The sequence below is a fragment of the Parasteatoda tepidariorum genome, chromosome X2, assembly GCF_043381705.1.
Source record: "Parasteatoda tepidariorum isolate YZ-2023 chromosome X2, CAS_Ptep_4.0, whole genome shotgun sequence".
NCBI lineage: Eukaryota > Metazoa > Arthropoda > Arachnida > Araneae > Theridiidae > Parasteatoda > Parasteatoda tepidariorum.
Window position 1 is genome coordinate 12,909,742 of NC_092215.1, and position 22,473 is coordinate 12,932,214.

Genomic DNA, 22,473 nt, shown 5'->3' on the forward strand with positions numbered 1-22,473 from the left:
TTTTGCCTTTCTAATTATTTAAAAAAACTATTTTTGTTAGAGAATATCTTCAAAGTATTTCTGTTCTTAGAATATTAAATTGCAAAAATAAAGCAGTGAGTTTTCAAATATCTGTATAGAAATTTTACTGCCAGCTTTATAGTTTTAGAAAGATGCTGGTCATCTTAATTACATGTGATGTAGATTTTATCTTTGCACATGTAAAGTTACTTTTTAGATGTAATTATCTTTAGATAAAAGAATTTTATAATTGTGTGCAGAAATGTTTCAATTCCCTTAAAAAGTTCTTGAGATATAGCGAAATACGCAATAAATAAAAATAACATTAATTTGTTAAAACTTTGGAATGCTCTCCTGACCAAACCCTTTGGCTACCTCCTATATTTTGGTGGTCAAAAATCCGAATCCTTTGAAAAAAAAGGTATGTTTATTCGAAGAAATTTAGTTTTTGTGTTAGATTTCGTAACTTGAAATATCGTCTACATTTATTAATTAGCATATTTGATATATTAATTAGCATTAGCATATCACCCCCTTGAGCCATTAAGATTGAGTCTTAGAACTTGAAGATCCAATCATTTGATCAAAAGTTGTTCAGGGTGGGTAATTTTTTTGCTCACTGTACTTTATTCATTTCAAAATTTTAAAATTATGTTCTTTCTCTCTCTCTCAGTTTTTAAATTGTATACGCTAACTGTTAATATTTTTTTATTAATAGAGTGAAATTTTAATTCATAACATTAATGTATGAAAAACTTTCTGTTACAATTTTTCCAGTCAGCTTATAAGGGTTTTGAATAGTATTCAATAGCTTCCTTAGACAAATTCAATTTACTTTAGCAGTCAAAATAACATGGTAGACAGATGATCAAAAAACTATGGTTTTGCTTCCTTTTATGAAATTGGTTAGTTTCGATTCTTAATAATTATTATCAAATTATAAAAGTGTTTTGCAGCATTGAAAAAACTATAAATGTTAAAAAAAAATTTAATTTGGATTAAAAAAAAACAAAATGGGTAAAAAAAAAAAAAAAAAATTTTTTTTAAAACTTTTACCTAGTCATGTGTAATCAATATGTGCTGTCTATTTTAATTATTCATTACTGAATTCTTCGATTTTGAGAAACTCTGACACTATAATAAAAATGTCTTATAAGAAGGCAAAGATTTTTCAGAATCTCAGCTTATCGAAAAATGATAATGATAAAAGAGAAGAAACTGTAATAGTTTTTCGCAGAAAATACTAAAGATAATTAACAGGCTGACTAACTGCTGAGTAAGAAATTAATAAGAAAAATTGAAATGACAATAAAAAAAAATGCAATAAAAAAAGAAAATATTTTGTTTTTATGTTTTTACTCTCACTTTTATTATAATCTGTTTGAGTTTTTTTAGACTGAAACTCTTAGAAAAAGTACTTAAGTATTACAAAAGTTTTGACATGAAAACTAGGGTTTTTCAGAATCACTCTGTAAGTAAATAATAAAGCTAAAGAAAAAAAACTGCTATTAATGGTTTTCTATAAAAATTATGAAACACTGAATAATAACTATAAAGAAATACAGGATAGATGGACTGAAATTACCAAGTAAAAGAAAATGTGAGGAAAAAAAATAGTTATACATTTAATCTTATATGTGTACTTAATTAAGTATGTATTTACTGTTTGTGTTTTTGTTATATTTTACTGCAAGGCATTAGGCTTGATCAGGTATGGCTATGAGTTTAATTTTGAGAATAAAACTTTAAATATGCACAAATTTCACCAAGAAACACTTTCCTAATTTTTAATGTTCATTCTTACCCTCTTCTTAGGGAGGTTGAAAAAATTTCTTTTTCGCTTACCGCAGTGAGGAAAGAGGCACTTTTTCTGTGCTAACTCTATATTTGAGCGAAATTGAATGAAGCATTTATTCAACTCTAATTGTCTTGTTTTTTATGGTCAAGTCTATTAAAAAATCATTACTACAATTGGTAAACAAATTTTTATATCGAAAGAGGTTTTTTTCATTGTGAGTTAACGAAAGTTAATGATTAAGAAAGTAAATATGTTTAATGACATTTACATTAAATTTTGATTAGATGTATATTTATGAAAGTTAGTTTTTAAATGTTATTTTTAACTTTTTCTAAAAAATTTTTTTATTTGAGCAAAAAAGTTTGATTACTTCAGTTTTTTGGATTGTTGCATTCCAAATCAATTGGTTTTTTATTGCACAAACATTTTTCTGAAATACTTCTTTGAGAATTATTTCTTTTGTATTGTTTTTGAAGTTATACCATAGAAATAATCTAGAAGTGATTTGATGAAATTTGCTTTTTTGGACATTTAATTGAGATTTCAAACTTCATTTCCATTTTTTAAAAAATTTTTTCCTCCTTTTTAATTTTAAAAATCTTGCTTTAAGATGTTAAACAATTAGTCGTGAATTAAAAAAACCTTAACTTGATGATTAAGACCTTTTTGGAATTTATTTATTCTAATGTTTAATTTGCCAGATTTTCTGGTTTTCAGCTGTATTTATTAAAAGTTTATTTTAAAAATGTAAGAAAAACAAATATTTGTATTTTAGAGATGGTCTAGAGGATCCTTTAGAAGATTTAGGAATGGTTCAACAACAACTTGATCAGGTATGTAGATCAGTGTTTTCACTACAGCGCGAGAACGCGAGAATCTCGCATATTTTTTCCTTTTCTCGCATTAAAAAATTATTACCGCGAGAAATTCGCGCATTCTATAAATCAATTTCAAAACTCGCGAATTTCTCGCATTTTGGAAGAAGCTTCGAATTACGCTATTTAGAATAAAATCCGTTTCACTTTTCTTCCTGGATCTTTAATTATTTTCAACATCTGCCCCATTATCTAGCTTCCCTATTTACCAGTATTGTTCAGAACCTTTTCGAACTACAGAACACAACCACGGAACCCTTTTCAGAACACATTTCTCTGCAACCTCTTGTTTACCGTAGGTAAGGTTTCTTCATGTAAGACGTTCAAATGTTTTATGCACTTATGTAACATGGACAAATACCATGTAAAGGCAAAATCTTCTATGATGATGCACCAAAAATATTCAATGCTTTAAAAAATAGAAGACGTTAAAAATGTATTATAATTAAAGAACTGATTTTTTTTCAAAGAGTTTTTGTGTTTTTTTAGTTTTTAGTAATCTCACTTAACTTTTTGAAATCTCACCCTGTTTTTGAGAAAGGGTGAGAAATTCTCACCCATTTTTTTTCTGTGATGAAAACACTGTAGATACTAGCTTTTTATTTTACCATCCAGTCATACAGATCCTTTGTTAATTTGTAAAATATGGGAAAGATGTATTTGTTACTTGAAAGGTATGAAAGTGTCAGATAAAATTTAAAATTTGCTAAATGGCCATACTTTGTCTTGCTCTAAAGGAGATATATCTCCAGTGTCAACGAATTTTTATTTGGAGCAACTGAGATGTTCTTTCCTAGAACCATCCCCATATTGATGTTGTGTTCTACCCTTCGAGAAATATGTTTCAGGCAACCCCTATTCACACTCACTGCTTTGTTTACTTTTTCGAAATGTCTGGTTGACCTTGTTTAATTTAATACAAGTTGTGCACTGTGCTTGATTTTTTTTGAAAATAAAAAGGATTATTATTTTGGAAAATATTTCTTTTGATTGAGAGTGAATAAATTTAAGAAAGATACATTGGCATTGAATAGTCCCACAAATATATAATTAAAGTTTAATATTGATATAATGTTTTTTTTTTTTTTAAATAAATCTGTATATTAGAATATTTTTATATGTTCTATAATCTCATTGCTTTAAAATGAATTTTAACTGCTTTTAAAAACCTATTTTATTTTAGCAAAAAAAGAGTAATGAATTTAAATAAAAATTAGAGTCTTTAATTCAGTTTTACAGCTTTTTAGTACTTAATTAAATTGAATAATTTAGCAATTAATTTAAAATAAAACATCATATTGACAATTTATATTTGTAGTATCATTTATATTTGTTGCTTCAATAATTTTTTTTAATTGTGCAACTTTTTTCAAATTTGGTTTGTTTTTAAAAAATATTGTCATACAAACAAATAGTTTTTTAATATGTTGAAAGACAGTTAAATTAGGTTACCTTCTAAGATAACTTGATGTATTTTATTAGTGTATAATCTATATTGTGCACAAATGTTAGTAGCTTTTTTATATTTCCTTTTACTTAAATGACTAGTTTTAGATCAGAGTTGGGCAAAAGTGTATTTGATTACAGTTTCTGATTACAGTAATAAATTACTCATAATCATGATAATAACAAATAATTTTGATCACAGCTGTAACAATCAATTGTAGTAATCAATTAATCATGATTAAAAGCAATTTAATTATATGATTACATGTAACATGATTACAAGTAATCAGAATACATGATTACATGTAATTTTGATTGTAAATTGTATGCATCATGTTATGCAGTACAAATTGTATAATATATTGTATAATGATACATTTTGTATTTTTCTACATACAGCGTATATAGGTGTGTATGCAACACAAATGTATTTACATATGTGTATATCTAAGACTTATATATACCTAAAACTTATGTAGATCTGTATGTGCAAGCAATAAAGACTTATATGTGTGCATGTAAATAAAATGGATGTATATATTTGTGTACAATGTGTGTTTGTGTAGGAATGTAAACACAATGTACTTGTGATTGTTGGCACAAACATCTATATATTGTATGCAGATTGTATAAATGTTTATACATAAATTGTATTAAATATATTGTATACATGTATAAATATATATACATTTTATGTAATAAATTTTACAGACCTATCTGTTTACAATGTATTTGCTTACAATGTATGTACATTCATGTGGATGTACATAAAGGGAATGCTCATAATTATGTGCTCGCAGCATAATTACACGTGTACATGGAATGTACATGCAATTTATGCATTATGTTTACACAAACATTGCATGTACAAACTCAGATACATGTATTGTGAATGCATATATTGTAATTATGCACATATATGTATTGTACAAATGTACATACATAGAACAAAAATCTGTTGTTCATATATATATTGGACATATATATTTTGTTCATATGTACATATATACATTTTACATACATATCTTTGTACTTTATGTACATAAATTCATTGGACATTTATATGTTGTATGTTTGTTCATACGCACAAGCATTGTACATATATACCTTGGACATGCATATGTTTTACATATTGTACAGTCGTCAAAAAAAAAGATATCACCCTGAAAAACTTTCAATCTAATGATCGATTTTCATGTACTAAGTGCCAATCTTAATGGTTTCTGGGGGTGACCTCAAATATGCTAATTGTTTAGTGCTAACTATTATTTAAGTTACGAAATCAAGCACAAAATCGTACTTTCTCTGAATAAACATGGATATTATTTTACATATTTGGATTCTTTATCTTCAAAATATAGGGGGTAGCCGAAATCAGGGAAATGTCCCCATAGTTGGGTCAACAGAACAATTTAAAGTTTGAACCCTTTAATGTTAATTTCACTTTTTGCATTTTTAGTCATATTTATAAAACTAATTAAGCAATTAAAAAAATTGCCCCCACTCTTAAAACTCATTTACCCAAAGATAATTTCATGCAAAAATTTTTTTTAATAATTTATTATTTTTTATTATTTAATTACATTGACGATGAAAAAATTTTGAATTATAAGGTATGAATTTTTTTATACTATATTAATCTGCATATTTTTCAATTGAAAAATCTAAAGATTCAACTGTTTTTATTTAGTAGAAGCTGAGAAAAATAAAAATTAATTATTTTTAAAAAAATAATTTGGCGACAATGAAGAAATATTTTAATGGGGCGATTAGTATTAAAATGCAATTAACTTACGCGGAACTTGACTTCGAGCGCAGCGTAAAATTCCATTCATATTTTTTTCACTAATAACCAATTGCTAATCTTTTTATTTTTAACTATAAAATACGATGCTTCTTTTTTAGTCTTCTAAAATTGTGTTCATAATTTAGTAAGGAAATTTGAATAAAACATATTATTGAATAAAAGACATGTTATTCAAGGAATGTCGAGCTTTATGAAAGCATGCTTCTGATAGAATACCATTATACACCAGATTGTGCTTATTTAATTCAATATGCGATTGTATTTTAGTTTTTAGTTTTTTTTTCAATGATTGATACAATTTCAATAATATACATACGTACGCATATATTTGGAATAATATATTTATCTAATTTCTTCAATACCTATATATCTAAATCTTTATATAATTTCTCCAATATGTATTTTATAATTATTAATACGAATTTGTAGTCAACATTTTCAAGCGTCTTAAAATTTCTCAAAATTTAATATATATTCTTAATTTTAAAATAAATTTTTTAATTACCTTTTGGAAGTGTTTCGCAGAACTATTTTACCATTTATTTAATTAAATTTTTGCATTTTTAAAAATCTTATTCTCTACACTACTTCATATATTATTTTTTCATTAATATACTAATCAATTTTAGCACTTTAATTTAGGTTTTCTTTAAAGTAAAGTTCCTTTTTAAATAATTGTCAAGTTTTTTTTTAAAAGGAGAACTTAGAATTATAGTCTGCTAGCTAAGAATAAAACCTTGATAAGAGATTAAAAAATCATTCCGTTGTTTAAAATTATTTGATGCAGAACAGCTGACTATTTACTAAGCATACTATTTTTTTTAAAAATAAATATAAATTATTGATTTTCTTTTTTATTTTATATTTTTCTTCTGAGTTCAACATAGATTTTCTTAAATAATGTTGATGTTTTATAAGTCACTACGAAGAGTGTAAAGATACCATACATAAAAAGCTGTCAATTACATAACCAAAGTTTTTAAGTGTCTTGAAATATCTCAGTATCTTAAATGTCGCTCTAACATCTTAGTTGTGAAATTAAATTTTTAATTATCTGACGTGTGATTCACAGAACTATTTAACTAATTATTTCATTATGTCTTTTACTCTTTCTTTATAATACCATATAGATTTTTTTTCGGATGCTTAATTATTTTGTTTAATTTTTATTGGTACTTCGAGGTTTTTTTTAAATTAACACTCATTGTGACTAATTGCTAAGTTTTTCTTTTAAGTATCAGAACTATGGCCAGTTAGCTGAGAGGATTTTAAAAACATTTTCTATATTAAAATTACTCCGTGCAAAGCGTCTGACAGATCATAGTAAATAAGTGCACCCTTTTCTCTTAGATTGGGCCAATAAATTATATATTTATTTACATTATTGTTTCTTATTTGTTTGGTTTGCTAAAAGTACATACATATTAGTGCTACTCAAAAAATCATGATTGTTTGCTTTGTTTTTTTAAATAAACATATCCGAACCGTTGAAACTTATATATTATGCAGTTAATTTCAAGAAAGTTGCTCTTTTAAAAGAAGATGTTGAAAAATTTCCCTTTCAATAAAGTTATTTCTCAACTTTGGCATGATTCCCAAGATATTATAGTATAATTGGTTAAGAAAATGCCTTAATTTGTAAAACACCAAATACTAAAAATTGAAATTTGTAAAAAGATTCCAAAGCCATGCCAATTTTAGAATCACCTGATTTTTAAAAAAAATGAAATAAAAAATACGAAATTTCAAACTTATTTTGATTAAAAAAATATTTGCTGTGAGAAGGTTAACATACTTTTTACAAAAACTGTGAAAACCAATTTTCCTGTATTTTGTCATAAGAGGATCAGAAATATATTGCTCTAAGGAACCTACTCAATAATTTCGTTATTTCCAGAATGAAATATGTTTGAAAACATTATCCCTTGAAAAGTAAAACGAGAGAAATTAACATTTGTTATTTATCTAAGCTTAGTCCATTTATTTAAAAGTATAAGGATTCGCGATGGAAACCCTGTTTACTGTTATACTATAAATGCATTAAATCATAAAGCTTGAATAATTTATTTTAAGCAAATTATTTAATAATTTTAAGCAAATAAGGGTGTGNGTAATTTCTTGAGTTATCGCGATTTTTGTGAATTTTCCTTAATTTATGATAACCAGTGTAGAATAAACTTTGGTAAATGAAAAATACTTCTTCAAACAACTTCGAGTAGGACAGAAATGCAATCTTGTTGGAAATAACTGTCCTTGTAACTATTTAATTTTGATTTCTTGTGCTAAGGAACATTCCATTTTCACATTCGACTTTTGAAATTACAATTGTAAACGGAATTTTTTATGTCCTTAAAAAATGTTAACAGATTCTGAATTTGACCCCAAAAATATAGGGGTAGCTGTAATCTAGAAAATATGATCCCAATAGTTTGGTCAGGAGAGCAATCAAAAGTTTGGACCCTTTTGCTGACCTTATTTTCCACTTTTATTAGGGACCTTATTTCCCAAATTGCGGCAACCTCCAATATTTCAGGGGTTAGAAATTGATAAAAAATATATATTTATTCACAGAAAGTACGTTTTTGTGTCAGATTTCTTAACTTAAAGTATTGTCTGCACTAAATAATTAGCATATTTGAGGTGACGCCTCAAACCATTTAGATTGAGTCCTTGAACAAGAATATTAGCTTATTAGATCAAAGAGATCAGATGCGGTTTGATCCCCAGTGGTGGCTAAACCTACCCACCTTCAGATCAATGAGTACCAGCTTATCTAAAAAGGCATCTTGTGCACAGTGCTGACCACATTGTCTTAACCATGACGTTGGTCACAAAATTGTGGAGCCTTATTCTCCATGTTACCCCTGACTCACAATGGGCTGTTGTAGCAATGTTTTACTTTCAATTTAAAAGTCATGATAAGGTTGCATAATAATTTAGCCATATGCTTGAAATTGGAAAATAGCGTAAAAATAATTTAACAGTCCACATTTTTATTTTTAAATGTTCTATATTGTTTCAATATATCTGACTATATTAAGATGCTTATTTTCACATCTTGCATGAAATATTTATTAGAATATTATAGATGTTTTAAGTCCATGTTTTAGCAAATTAATTTTATTGTAGTGATATGAAAACTGCATCGATAAAAAAGTGGTAACATATTTTCATTTATATTCAGTTGATGTGTTCCATTATTTATCATTTTAGTTTTATTCTTTCTTTCTTTTCTTTTCTTTTTTCTGTTTTTTAAAATTTTGCATCATAGATTTTAAATCTTTTTTTTTTAATGCTGGTACTACCGTTTTCCACAGGGTTTTTAAAATTCCGGTTATTTGTCAGTTCATATTATTTCAACATGTGAAATTTGATTTGTGCATTTAAATAATCACTTTTTGATGCCTTCAATTTATGCCGTTAGTATCATTAATCCGTAGTCCACATTTTTAAATATCCCATTATATTTCTGGAAATATGGGAAATTCAAATTGCGCATTTGAATATTTAACTTTTTATCGTTGCAATTCTATCGATTTTTTGTTGTTGCTATTATTGCTATTGATTTCCACTTAATTTTTAAAATCGGACATTTTTAATACAATGTTATTTATTACAACATCCGAATCTTGAAACAAAACACGTATTTAGTAATCCGTTTTCGAAGAGTCCAATTCACGTAACTTCTCCGTCAATTTTTTCTCGATATTGACTACGGTTTATTTCTTAATTTTTTAATTTTTTTACTGTGTTCATAGTTTTCAAAATACGAAAAAGGAAATAACTCATGCGATGCTCAAAAAATCAATTTTTTTAACGTAACGATACATTTCCTTGCCAAAGTAACTCTTAAAAAAAATTATATATGAAATGAATATATTTTTAAATTTTATAAAATAATAGTTTTTAACATAAGAATATTTTTAAGAGGCAAATTTGGCAGAAACAATTTTTTGATAAATTTTCTTGACTCANAGAAATTCGCGAATTTTGAAATAGGTTTATAGAATGCGCGAATTTCTCGCGGTTATCATTTTTTAATGCGAGAATATAAAAAAATATGCGAGATTCTCGCGTTCTCGCCCTGTAGTGAAAACACTGCTTATACATCATAATTATATTGTTAAAGTCTCAATGAAAGTAAAATATCTGTCTTACTTAAAGAATTTTTGATCTTTTCAGCAATTTTAGTTTTAATTACTGTCTTTAAAATTTATATTGGCTATGTAGGGAAGCAGATATTTTTTGATTTTAATTAATATTCATGAAAATTTATTCAATTACTTAAAAGTGAATTTTTTATTTGTTTTTTAACACTTCTATTTTATCTTATTTTTTTAAAACAGTCCTCCTATTTTTCGTACTATTTTCTGAATATTTTGGCTGCTGTTCCGGTATTTTTAAATTCTATCAATAATTTTAAAAAAAACTTTGAATGCGTTTTTAGAGTAATTTTCATGAGGTCTTTATAAAATTACTTTTTAAGTTTCATACATGAATGCAACAAAAAAAATTAAAATACTTATAAATGCGTAGTTTATTACTATTTTTAACAATATGGAAATATATAAAAGGAAGAATTGTTAAAAAAATTTTTTTCCAGGGGTATGAAAAAATTTTCCGCTCTGAAATTTTTCTCCAATTCCTCATTTTGTCCACAGGTGGCTGTAAGTAGAGATCACAACTGTGAATAGGGGAGCATCAAGGATGCTTTATGGTTACTGTAATTAAAAGAATGACCCCTTTTGTTTTGTTGGGTTTCCATAATCACTGAAAAAGGAATAACACATAGGAAGTTATCAAGCATCATTTACTGAAAGTACTGAATAAGATATTACTTTCTTACACAGTCTAAGAATATCTTTTTTAAGATCTGAGTAATGCTCAACTATGTTTAGTGATAAAGGTTAAATAAATTGAATATTAAAATCATTATTCAACTATTATGAAAATCTGTTCATTATTCAACTATTATGCCTTACTTTCAATTGCAAAATTATTTCTAGAATTTCTTGATAATCAGCAGTTACTGTAAAGTTTGATTACTTTGGGACAATTTTTTTAAATGATATATTCTTTAAACTATTATTTAGAGCTCTAAATTTTTTAANAAATATAGCGCAATAAAGACAAAAAGGATAAAACGAAAAGAGAGAAAAAAGAAGAAAATTACATTCTAATAAAAAGAAATTGTATAATAAAGAAAAATTAAAATTGCCTCAGCGACAAAACTGACAATAATTATGCAATCTTTAAAAAGTTCCATGTTGAACTTTTAAACAAGGAGTGAAAAAATAGTAATGATTTTAAGCTTTGTAATTTAAATAATGATATTATCATTAAAATTTTTTTTTGCCTAATATAAAAGGTTAAAAATTAGAATTAGTAATTTACAATTTCCTTACTTAATTATCTGTCCATACTTTTTTAAAATTCCCATTAAATTTGTAAAATGTTGGTCGAATACTTACCGAACTAAACCTGGCACTATTTCTCTAACTACTTAAATGAAAGTATTTACAATATTATTAAAGGTTTTTCTTGGTTTATCACTAATAATCAACAGATTTTAGAATTTATTAAACAACACAAAATGAGTCTATTGTGATTTTATTTCCAGGATCTCTCCAATAGCATTCCCCATTCTAAACTAAAAGATGTTCTTTTGAGTTATTACTATGATTTTAAAAATGTCCTTAATTGCGATTTTGATTATTAGGAAATTCTAATTAATACTTGTTTTTTTAATAATTATCTTTACAATGGAATTTTTTTTTTATTCTTATCGATAAAATACCACAAGCATCTAATTTATGATCGCTCTTAGCTAGCTTATTTTTACACTATTATGAAGAAAAAAATTTACTCTTAATATTAAATTAGTTTTTAGATTTATTGATGATTTAATTTTCTTTAATTTTCTAGATTATACAATTTTGTTAAATAATATTTACCCCGAGGAATTAATCTTGCTTCGTAATCATGATGATATGATTAATTTTAAATTTTTGGATTTAGGTATTAAAAAAGAATAAAATATCCACATTGTTGATTTATACAATAATTGAAATTATTTTAATTTTAAAATAAATAAACTAATTACTTGGAATTCCAATGTTTCTTAAAACATTTAATCAAAGGAATAGAATTAGAAGAATATTTAACCAAAAAACAAATAGTAAAAATTTGATAAAAACAATGGATACCCAACTAATATAATTAAGTTCGATATAAAATCATTGAGTTAATTGTATGTTATTATTACTAATAAATTTGCTAAAAGCTTCTTTGTTAACTAAATTTATATTTTTACCATGTGCAAATTGAATTCAGGTAAATCTATGGCTAAAAATCAGTGCAAACTGGGCAAATCATGTTTCTTTTTTTAATAAAAGTCAATTTTCTAAAATCATTAAAATTGTGTAGTTAAATATCAACCTTATTAATTATAAACTTCAAATTATCCAATAAAAATATTATTACCTTGCTCACATATATTTCCGGGCCAATCCAAGGCAACTAACAAATCAAATGCACTTTAGTACTGCTGTATAAGAAAGTGCCATAAAAGATCCCTCTATTTTCACTTTTAACTTCTATTTGCACTTCAGTTTACATATTTTGTTATCTGGCAAACATATTACAAAAATATTTTAAGTCATTATTGAAAGATTCCAGAACTTGTAAGTTCATTTGAGTTCGCTACTTGCTTTCACTGTTGTTTTTTGTTCTGTATTTTTCTTCCATTTTATTTTGTTTTTTGCTTGATATGCTTTATTTCATATATCTTTTACTTAATGTGTTCTATTTTCATTTCAATTTTTTTAAGTGCTCCTCACAATATTGTATTGATGTATTTTACTTTAATAGTTATTTGTTTTAAATATATTTATCAAAGTAACATCACTGGCTATGGTGTGATATCAATCTTTTAAGAAGAATGGTCAATCTTGTCGATAATTAAACCACACAAATAAAAAAGACGTTTTTAGAAGCATCATGTCAATTATCTTCTCAATTAATGATTTTATTATATTTTATAGGGTAATTATCAAATTTAATTGGGTTGGGGGATAGTATTGTTTTATTTATGTTTCAGTACTCTCATCAGTAGTGACGAAATACAAAACCTGCTCTTACTTCTGTACTTTTAAAAACTAACACTTTTACTCTGAGAAAAAATGCTAATTCAGATAAAAAAAAATAATACTGTTACTTTTTACTATAATATTATACTATTTTTTTCGCATCCAGCTTCTTAATGGGGCACTTTCAATTTCTCGAAAATTAATGTCAAAAACTTCTTACCTCTTTTAATTATTGTTTTATTTATTTTTAGAATATTTTTTTTAGAATGTTTTGCTAATTGTTTTTGTACCTTACAAGATTCTTTTAGCATAGATCACAACAATCTCACCATTTTCCCATTGTTTTCCTTTCATGCATTGTTTTTAAATTAATCTCATTAAAATGTATATATATTCTTAAAACCTGTTTTTATAACTACTTGTGTTACATTTCATTCGTTTAAATTTCACTTGGAGAAAAAATACAAACAAAAGCAAGTGAACTTAAATGGTATTTATCTAGCTTGATTTATATTTTATTTTTGTTTAATTCTAAAATATCTATTAAGAACTATCTTGCATAGAATATAAATATTTGCAGTGTAATATAATTAATAAAATTGCTATAATACATGTTTTAGATTTATTTAATTGTGCAATATTGTCAACTTTTGACTAATTTTTATCGAACTTTGTTACTTTGCATTTTCTGTGTTCTGTATATACACCTAAAATTGTTACTTGAAAAGTTTATAATTTATCTTGATACTCGTTAGTATTCAGAATGTATAATTTTTATTTAAAAATGTTTTCTTTTCATATACATGTACTTTCACTCGTCATTTTAAAATTTACATTATCACATCTTTTTAACCTTCTCATATTTTAGCTTTTTGTTTTTATCTTCAGCTAGTACACCCTGAAATTATAGCATATTTTCTATATATAATTATGTATATTTTCATAATATGAGTGAAGCGCCTGTTACTCATCATCTAAATAAAGAACTGTCTATTATATTATTGCAACACTATTTTGTAACAAATAATGCTGAAATTTTTATTTTAATTTTACTATTTTTAATAAAATAAATGTTGTGCAAAAAATCTACTTTATTAACATATAGGTTTTAAAATGAAATGAAATTCGATTAAAGTATTTTTACATAAACATACATGTGATACTGTTTGTTTACCACTGGTTCCTTATAACTTTATTTTTACACTTACCTATTTTTACACCAAACAAAACCTTGAATATGAACAGAGGGGATGCCCCTCGAAGGCATTTTATGGTCTGTCAACCCTTCAACATACTAAATCAATCCTCTCAACTTTTGGGGTATTTTAAATGACTATTAGGAACCAAGTTCTCCTTCACTCTTCCTCCTCATAGACATTTAACTTCCGTTGCAAGGTGCCAACAACCTTAATGACCTAAATCTACTTTTAATAGGCAGTCAAAAATGTTCATTTTAAAACCATTGTAACTCAAAGAAATTAAAAATATGTTAAATATTTATTAAAAAAAATTTTTTTCAATCCAATTTTTCTATCAATCAATTTTTGAATATACAAAAATTTCTGTTATATTTAAAAAGAAAAAAAAAACCTAATTTGTTTGGTTTTTTATTATAAGTTTTTACCTAGACTGAAAAAATATAATTATAATTCAGTGCTGCAAATGTGAATTTAAGCATCATGTGGTATTCAAACCAATTACCAAGTTTTGATATTTTAGATTTATTAGAAATTGAGTATTCTTGTGCACCAGTTGAGGAAATTCGAATTGAGTAAAACAAATTTAAAGACAAAACTGCGACGTAATAATTTTAAACCGTGAACTTAAGTTTGCAGAGAATTCTATTTCAGAAAAGAGGTGCGTTTTCTGTTTTTAGTGAAGCGGTTTCAGTATTTTAGCTATTGTCTAGAATTCTGTGAACCATTGCTATCCCTATTTCTGATTTTCACGTTTTTCTGAATCCCTGAAAATTATTCAGAACAGCTTAACTATATTTCTACTTTATTGTTGAATAAAGAATTAGTTGTATTTTATTCATTTTAGTATTTTAATTAAAAATTTGTATTTTCATTTTACTATTTTTATTTTGTTATATTTATTTAGTAAAGTATAACAATGTATTTTTCTTATAACTTTCCTACCCACTTCTGTTGGCTGATATTTCCTCCTCACAAGTTGAAGTGAAAAACAAAATCATTCGTTTTGATGCTGATTTTGTTTTTGAAAAAAAAAAAAAAAATAGATAAAAAAATAAACTATGGAAAAGTTAAAATTTTTTAAAAAACATTTTGCCTCAACTGTTCTATTTTAAAATAACGGGAAAACCTGACAAAATGTTTCCTTGTTTTTTGGATACTGGATAAAAAGTTCTGTGCTGTACTTAGCTACAAATTGTTCTGAATAAAACAATTCATAACATATTAAAAAAAAATTCATAAAATTTCTTGGAAAATGCTTCTCAAAACAGAAAACTTTGGAACAAAAAAATTTTCCTCAGTAAATGTATCAACCTTTTTATTTATACACTTCTTCAAAATATTTTTTTCTTTTCCTTTTGTTTTTTGAACTTGAAAAAGAGGTAACATTGAGAGCTTGTATAGACTTTCTAATATATATTTAATTTGAAAGTGAGATTGCAAACAGATCAAACTTATCACCACTTGCGTATCTCTCCAGAAACCAATCAAAAACAATATTTTTTAGTTCTGTAATATGACAAAATATAATTGTAATTAAAGGCTAACAATGTTGTACAAGATAAATGATAGCAAATTTTCATTAATTTAGGAAAATGTCCTCGAATGAGAATTTTTTCAGGCATTGTTATATTAAAAATTAAAGTTTTAACAATTATATTAAGTATTATCACAATTTCAATATTTTTTATGATAATTTGCTTGGTTTTCTAGTTTCTAGATAAGTGTTCTGTACTGTATATTCTTGTAATTTTAATAACCTATTTTTAGATGTCCATTATTGGAAGATGTGAGTATGAAAAAACATGTAGTCTACTTGTTCAGCTCTTTGATCAAAGTGCCCAATCATATCAAGAGTTAATCAATCTTGTACCACCATCACAGGTAGAGACTGCAGTTCAAGAAGGTAGATTTATTTACTTTTTAAATCTGATTTTGCTCTTCTAACTTTTTCTTAATGAAATAAAGTATGAAAATTGGTGACAATATAATATAACTGTCAGCACTGTTTTACTACTTGGCCATTGTTCCTAACTTGTAGCAAAGCTTCCTGATTTTAGAGTTTTTTTACCTTTTTATCAAAGGAATTTTCTTGATTTTTCAGTTCTACCAAATATAATATTCTTTCCTCCGTGTGGTTAACAATTTTGAATGCTGCCTTTAAAAATGGTTACAATATAATTTATTTTTTCAGAGTTTTTAAGAAGCATCTTTAAAAAATGTTAACTATAATAAAGTCTATTTTAAGTTCAAATCATGCAGTTCTGTTATTTTAAGTCAAAATAGTATAATAATAAAATATATGCATTTAAATTAGACAAAGTAGTAATTTTGACAATGTAGACAAAACATTTTATTTAATCAAAACAATAAGTGTAATAATCAAATTAATCAAAAATAATGCCATAAAATCATCCTTATAAGTAATTTAAGTTGAGAAATATATTTTTAAATTTATTATCTTAAGTTAATCTGTTTTAACAATAAATATTTATTTCATTTATTAGGAATAAACATGTGTAATCTTGAGTTAAAGAATACAACATTGCAATTAAACTTGAATAAATGATTACTTATCGATAAAAATTAGGCTTAGTATATAGTTAAGGCAGCCCACAGAAATAAGTTTCAGGAATTTTTATAAAGTTATAATGGCAATAATATTTGTTTATGCTACAAAATTGAAAGTTAACTGAAAGAAGCATGTGATAGAAGAGAAAATCTATGATGAATGTAAGAAAGGATAAAAACTAATGCATTAATAATTAACCCATTTTGTATCTATGCTAGTTCAAATAGAAATATTTAAATATTAAATTTAAGAAAAATATCATTGGAAGAGATATTTTATAAATGATAATAACACTATGGTAAAGCTGCATCGCAAAGGACGATATAACTTGACTTCCAGGAATATTCTCTGTCCTCAATTGTCGTATTAGGGAATATGGTTATTGATTGCAATTGCTAATTATTTTTTAAAATAAAATTAACACGTTTTAAAGGAATTTGCTTTTTGTTTTAATTTTAGTGCTGCGGGAGAGCTCTAAGTGCAGAGGGTGGGATGAAGGCCACAATAAAAATGCTGAAACAGTTTTCTGAAAAGCTTAATAGTAAAAATATAAAGTTATTTTTAGTCAGTCTATTAAAATACTGAATGAAAGAAAGATGTCATAAAGAAATATAACTTTTGTACTAAATTAGGATTTAAATTTTAGTAGTATGTAAAAGGAATATTTTTCTTTTTAGATGTTTTCTATTTATTTATTTTTTTGTAAATTTTTTTTTTAAATATGAAGAATATCAGTTATTAATTTCTTAAAAATACTTTATGGTTACCAAGGCATTAAACTTAATAATTGAATACTAACATTAATTTTAGTTTTTGATTCATGAAATTGCAAAATTTATCATTAATATTAATAGATGCAAATGTTTGACCTTTACTTTTCTGCATTGCAAAATAATTATATTTTGATTTTGCTTATTATTGAGAATCAAAAATCAGAATTGTCTAAAAAGTATATTAATTTTGAGAAAGTGTGTTTATGTGCCTGATTTTATAAAATTTTTAACCGCTCTTCTATTTGCATATTTTAGATAAGATTCTCAAAAAGGTTCAGTTAAGTTATTGAGGTTTCGACAGCTTTTTCTTACTCTTGCTAGCCACGGTTTTATTTATTTAAGAGTTCTTTCATTTATAGTTTTTTTTTTAAAGTGTGATTATTAATGTTTATCCTTTTACTTTGGATTTGAATGTATGATGACTAAAATTTTTTATGTCTTTTCTAATAAATTTTTAAAAATTAATAGCATTAGTTTCAGTTGTGTGAAATAATTATACTTTCTATTTAGGACAGTTGACATGGCTTGTATATATCATTGCAGCAGCTATTGGTGGAAGAGTTTCTTTTAGCACAGCTGATGAATATGATGCAATGGATGGAGAGCTCATTTGCCGGTAGTTGTTTGAATGAAATATTTCTTTTTAAGACTAATATTTTAGTTAATGAAGTTTCTCAAAGTTTTTTTCTTCTTTTTAACAGAGTCTTGCAGCTGATGAATCTTACTGATAACAGAATATCACAAGGGGGTTGTGAAAAATTAGAACTAGCCACAATTTATTTCTTTCAGCAGTTTCGTAAAATTTATGTTGGTGATCAAGTTCAACGAACGTCAAAGGTTTATAAACGCTTATCTGAAGTTTTAGGTGTTTCTGATGAATCAATGGTTTTAAGTGTTTTTGTGAGAAAAATGTAAGTATAGCAAATGTTTATGTATATGTGTTAATGTGCGTCATGTATATATATATATATATATATAATGCTGAAAATAATGATTATCATAAATTGAAAATACCTNAGATAGATAGATACATATTTTTATATATATATATATATATATATATATAGATAGATAGATAGATAGATAGATAGATACATACATACAGTTTGCACTCTTTAGTTGGACTTTCCATTGCTCTGACCCTTCCATTATAACGATTGATCCAGTCCAGTTTGCTGTTCCATAGACGTCATGTTATTTTAACACCCATTAGAATGTTCAAATTAAGCTTGTCATTCCAATATAGCAAACAAAAATCTTGTTCCATTTTTTAATTCCTTGAAAATTATTTCAAAAACAAGTGTAATACATTTTCATGCTTTGAAATCAAACATTTTCCCATTGATAGCTAGTCAATGGGTAACAAAAGCGTTTAGGAAATTACTCAACCATATCTTTTGGTGTTTACACTCCATGTTGTGACTTTCTTACATTAGTACAGGATGCGTTTAGTGATATCATTTTTGCTAATGAAAAGGAAGGAGTTTCAAAATAGCCAAAAACATGCTTTCATAATATTTAAATGGTTCTTACAGAATAAAAAATAAAATATTTTACCTTAAGTACATAAGTTGCTGTGATGTTTTTATGAGTTAGTTATTACACAGGTTCTTTATTATGCTTTTAATTTAGACAAGGGAAAGGATTAAATTTATAAGAAATGAAGGTAAGAAAAGGAATTTTATAATAATATTACATATTTTGTTAAGAAAACATGCTCTTACTTGTCATTCAATTTCTTTTAATTAGTCATTCAATTTCTTAAGATCATCTTACTTTTAAACTCGTGAAGCTCATGACTCCTTATTTTTACTCATGAGAGCTGTATTAAGTTCACGGTTGTAGTCGCTATTAGCAGTTAAGTGTAGACCGGCCAACATTGTGTGTGATTGAGACTGAGTAGCAACAGTGGAAGTAGGTGGAAAATATTGCAGTCACAATAGCAACTCAACTGATCAATGGGAACCATCCAGTGAAGTACACATGTTCAAATCAGTGGTAGTTAACAGCAGTAGTTACGTCACAAGTTAAACTGATCTTAATAGTATTATAGAATGCATACTGTCCTATTGCCTGTTAAACCAAGAAAGTTCAAAAGTAATGTTTCCAGTATTCTTTATTTTTAAAACTGCTCGTATAACTCCTCCAAATGATTCACATATTTTTTCATATGATAAAAATTTAGAATTGCAAGCACAAAATCACCACCTATTGCACCAGTATAAGGTCGCACATAAACATCAAGATGTCATCTCTATATGTGTGACCACTTATGAGTCCACGTGGAAAGACAGGCTGACCTGGGTGTTCACCCAAAGAGATACCACACAGTCACTGCCTCTTTGGTATGCATCACTTTCACTGATGTTTTATGGATAATATTGGGTTCCCAGCTTTCTCCAAATCAAACGCTTTGGGGCCTAAACCTGAGCCCGTCTTTGAAAAGAACAGCCCTTCATTCATCAACCGTCTATAATGTGATGAGAGTGGCTGATTGCCTAAGGAACAAACCACGTTCGTGAAGCCTTCCACGAACAGTAGATGTTGACGCTAATCTTTTGGTGGCTGCACTAAGAGAGGATCTGGGCTGACTCATGCTCATAACGATAAATATCAGTCATCACTACTCGTCGTGGCATTGGCGGAATCTTCTGGAGACCCAAATCTTTTTATTTTACTTTATAGCCTTACACATAGTCTGAAAAATAATTTTATGTTAAATTATTGCTTACTTTAAAAATTTTTTTAATTCCTTTTTAATACTACTTTAGACTTACAAATTTGAAATTTTGGAGTAGAAGTGAGCAGATAATCAATCGAACATTACAGCTACTTAGTGATCTCTCTGTTGGTTATACTAGTGTCCGAAAATTAGTAAAGCTGGAGGAAGTACAATTTATGTTAAATAATCATACTGTAAGTATTTAAATTCATTTAACTTAAGAAAAATTAATATTTGTTAAAATCTACAAATTTATGTTTCTTTTAGAGTGAGCATTTTCCTTTCTTGGGATGTGGAATGCAAATATGTGATATGCGATGTAGGACAGTTTTTTATACTGCTTTAGGAAGGCTCTTGTTGATTAACCTCGGTGAAGATGAAGATAAATTTGAGCAGTTTATGATGCCTTTAACTTGTAAGAAATACATATTTATTTGGTTTTCACACATGTATACTTGTATAATGTAAAATTATCTATTGCAGAAGAAATGTATGTTTTATATATGAAATTTATGTAAATACGATTTTAGATTATTCTTTATTAAATCTATTAATGTTTCCCCCCAAAAAACTGTCAAAAAATAAATTTCAAAATAATAGGTTGCCAAATATTTGGCTAACCGAATATTCGGCAAAAGAGCCGAATATTGAATAGTGGGCTAATATTCGTTACATCCCTAGTTAAAACTGTCAATCGTCATAAACTTGCCAACCCTGCCTGATTATGATATTTTTTTAAGGTGATTAAAAATATTTTTTCAGTGCTTGAAAAGTACTTAAAAGGTGCCTATTTTTAGTTCAAAAATTTGGCTTATACATGCATTTATGTCTTCTTTTATACTAATACATTTTATGTTTTCTTTTTTTTACTATGTATTAAATATTTAAATGCACATTAACACCTAGATTTTATATTCTTTGACTAAATAAGAATTTCGCTACGGTTAAAAATTATTTTTATTTTTAAATTTAAAAATTTTAATTCCTGTTTTTGCAATATAGAATTAACTAAGTATTGTTATTGATAATTTGTCTCCTTATTTTTGTAAACTATTTGTAAGTGCCTGTGATGAAGAATTCTAAAATAGTAAAATTAATATATAATACATTTTTAATTGAAAAATTTAATTAAAATAGTTGAAAAAGTTTCAGGTTAAACATTCAGTGACAATTAGAGTAATGTATAGTGGAATAATTGACTAATTAAATTTTTGTTGTGAATTTATCAAAGGAATGGTGTCAAGTTAAACATGGCTACAGTTAAGTATTAATACATTCAGCAACTATAGCCTATCCCTAATCATCACTAACACATACAAATTCTGCAAGATTAAAAATGAGTGCAGAAATAAGGATCAAAAGGGAGAAAATTTAACTTATGCAATTTTAATGTTGATGAACTTAGTTATCGTGATACACTCATTACAATAAATTGAACACATGGCATAACAAGTTAAACAAAAATAAATGAATGTGTAATAAGCAAATTTAGAGTGTTCACTAAGAGAGAAAAAGAATGCACTGCTGTCTAATTGTCTTTTAAATTTTAAGTTTAAAACTCTGGCTTTCACTCCTTTTAAATTTTTACTTTTTTCTGCAGAAAAAGTATAGATATCATTTATCAAATGTAAATGTTAAACAAAATTGATTGAAAGTCACATTTTTGCATTTGGTTTATTTCTTAACTTTTTTATTCTTTTGGATTTTTAGCTACTTTTGAAACTGTTGGAAATGCTTTAACGGCTGCAGAAAATGGTGGCTCATTCAACGAAACGGAAACTAAAGTATGTACTTTTCTTCATTTTCAGGTGGTCTCATTAATTGTTTGCTTATTATTTTTTCATATGTACTTTAGAAACAACTGATTGGACTGGCTAGGGATCTGAGAGGTCTGGCGTTTGCTTTTAACTCAAAAATAAGTTATATGATGTTATTTGAATGGATGTATCCTTTCCTGATTCGTATATTTGTATGAAATTTGGTTTAAAGCAGCCTTTTTAAATAAATTATATACAGTGTAACGTTCCATATCCGGACTTCCCTTTTCCGGAAGGGTCGATTTCCTGGACACTTCTTAACCATCAAAATAATCAAATATCTCTTCATCTTCCTCTCTCTTGAAAAAAAAGAGGTATTTTGACATGTTTTTTCCTTTTTCAGCTTCTAGTGATTTGTTGAGGTCTAAGTGAGGTCTTC

General features: G+C 26.4%; 1 protein-coding gene across 5 annotated transcripts in view; it reads left to right on the forward strand.

Moving 5' to 3' along the window:
• LOC107452432 (Ran-binding protein 16) overlaps nucleotides 1–22,473 on the forward strand; it is a 186,706-nt gene that overhangs the window by 69,082 nt on the left and 95,151 nt on the right. For all 5 annotated transcript variants that reach the window (XM_071188252.1, XM_016069988.3, XM_016071458.3 and 2 more), the window contains exons 11-18: nucleotides 2,574–2,631; nucleotides 15,981–16,116; nucleotides 18,066–18,171; nucleotides 18,257–18,466; nucleotides 20,327–20,471; nucleotides 20,545–20,692; nucleotides 21,988–22,061; nucleotides 22,133–22,221. In XM_071188252.1, the coding sequence (XP_071044353.1) occupies nucleotides 2,574–2,631; nucleotides 15,981–16,116; nucleotides 18,066–18,171; nucleotides 18,257–18,466; nucleotides 20,327–20,471; nucleotides 20,545–20,692; nucleotides 21,988–22,061; nucleotides 22,133–22,221 (966 nt within the window). The remainder of the gene's footprint in view (nucleotides 1–2,573; nucleotides 2,632–15,980; nucleotides 16,117–18,065; nucleotides 18,172–18,256; nucleotides 18,467–20,326; nucleotides 20,472–20,544; nucleotides 20,693–21,987; nucleotides 22,062–22,132; nucleotides 22,222–22,473) is intronic.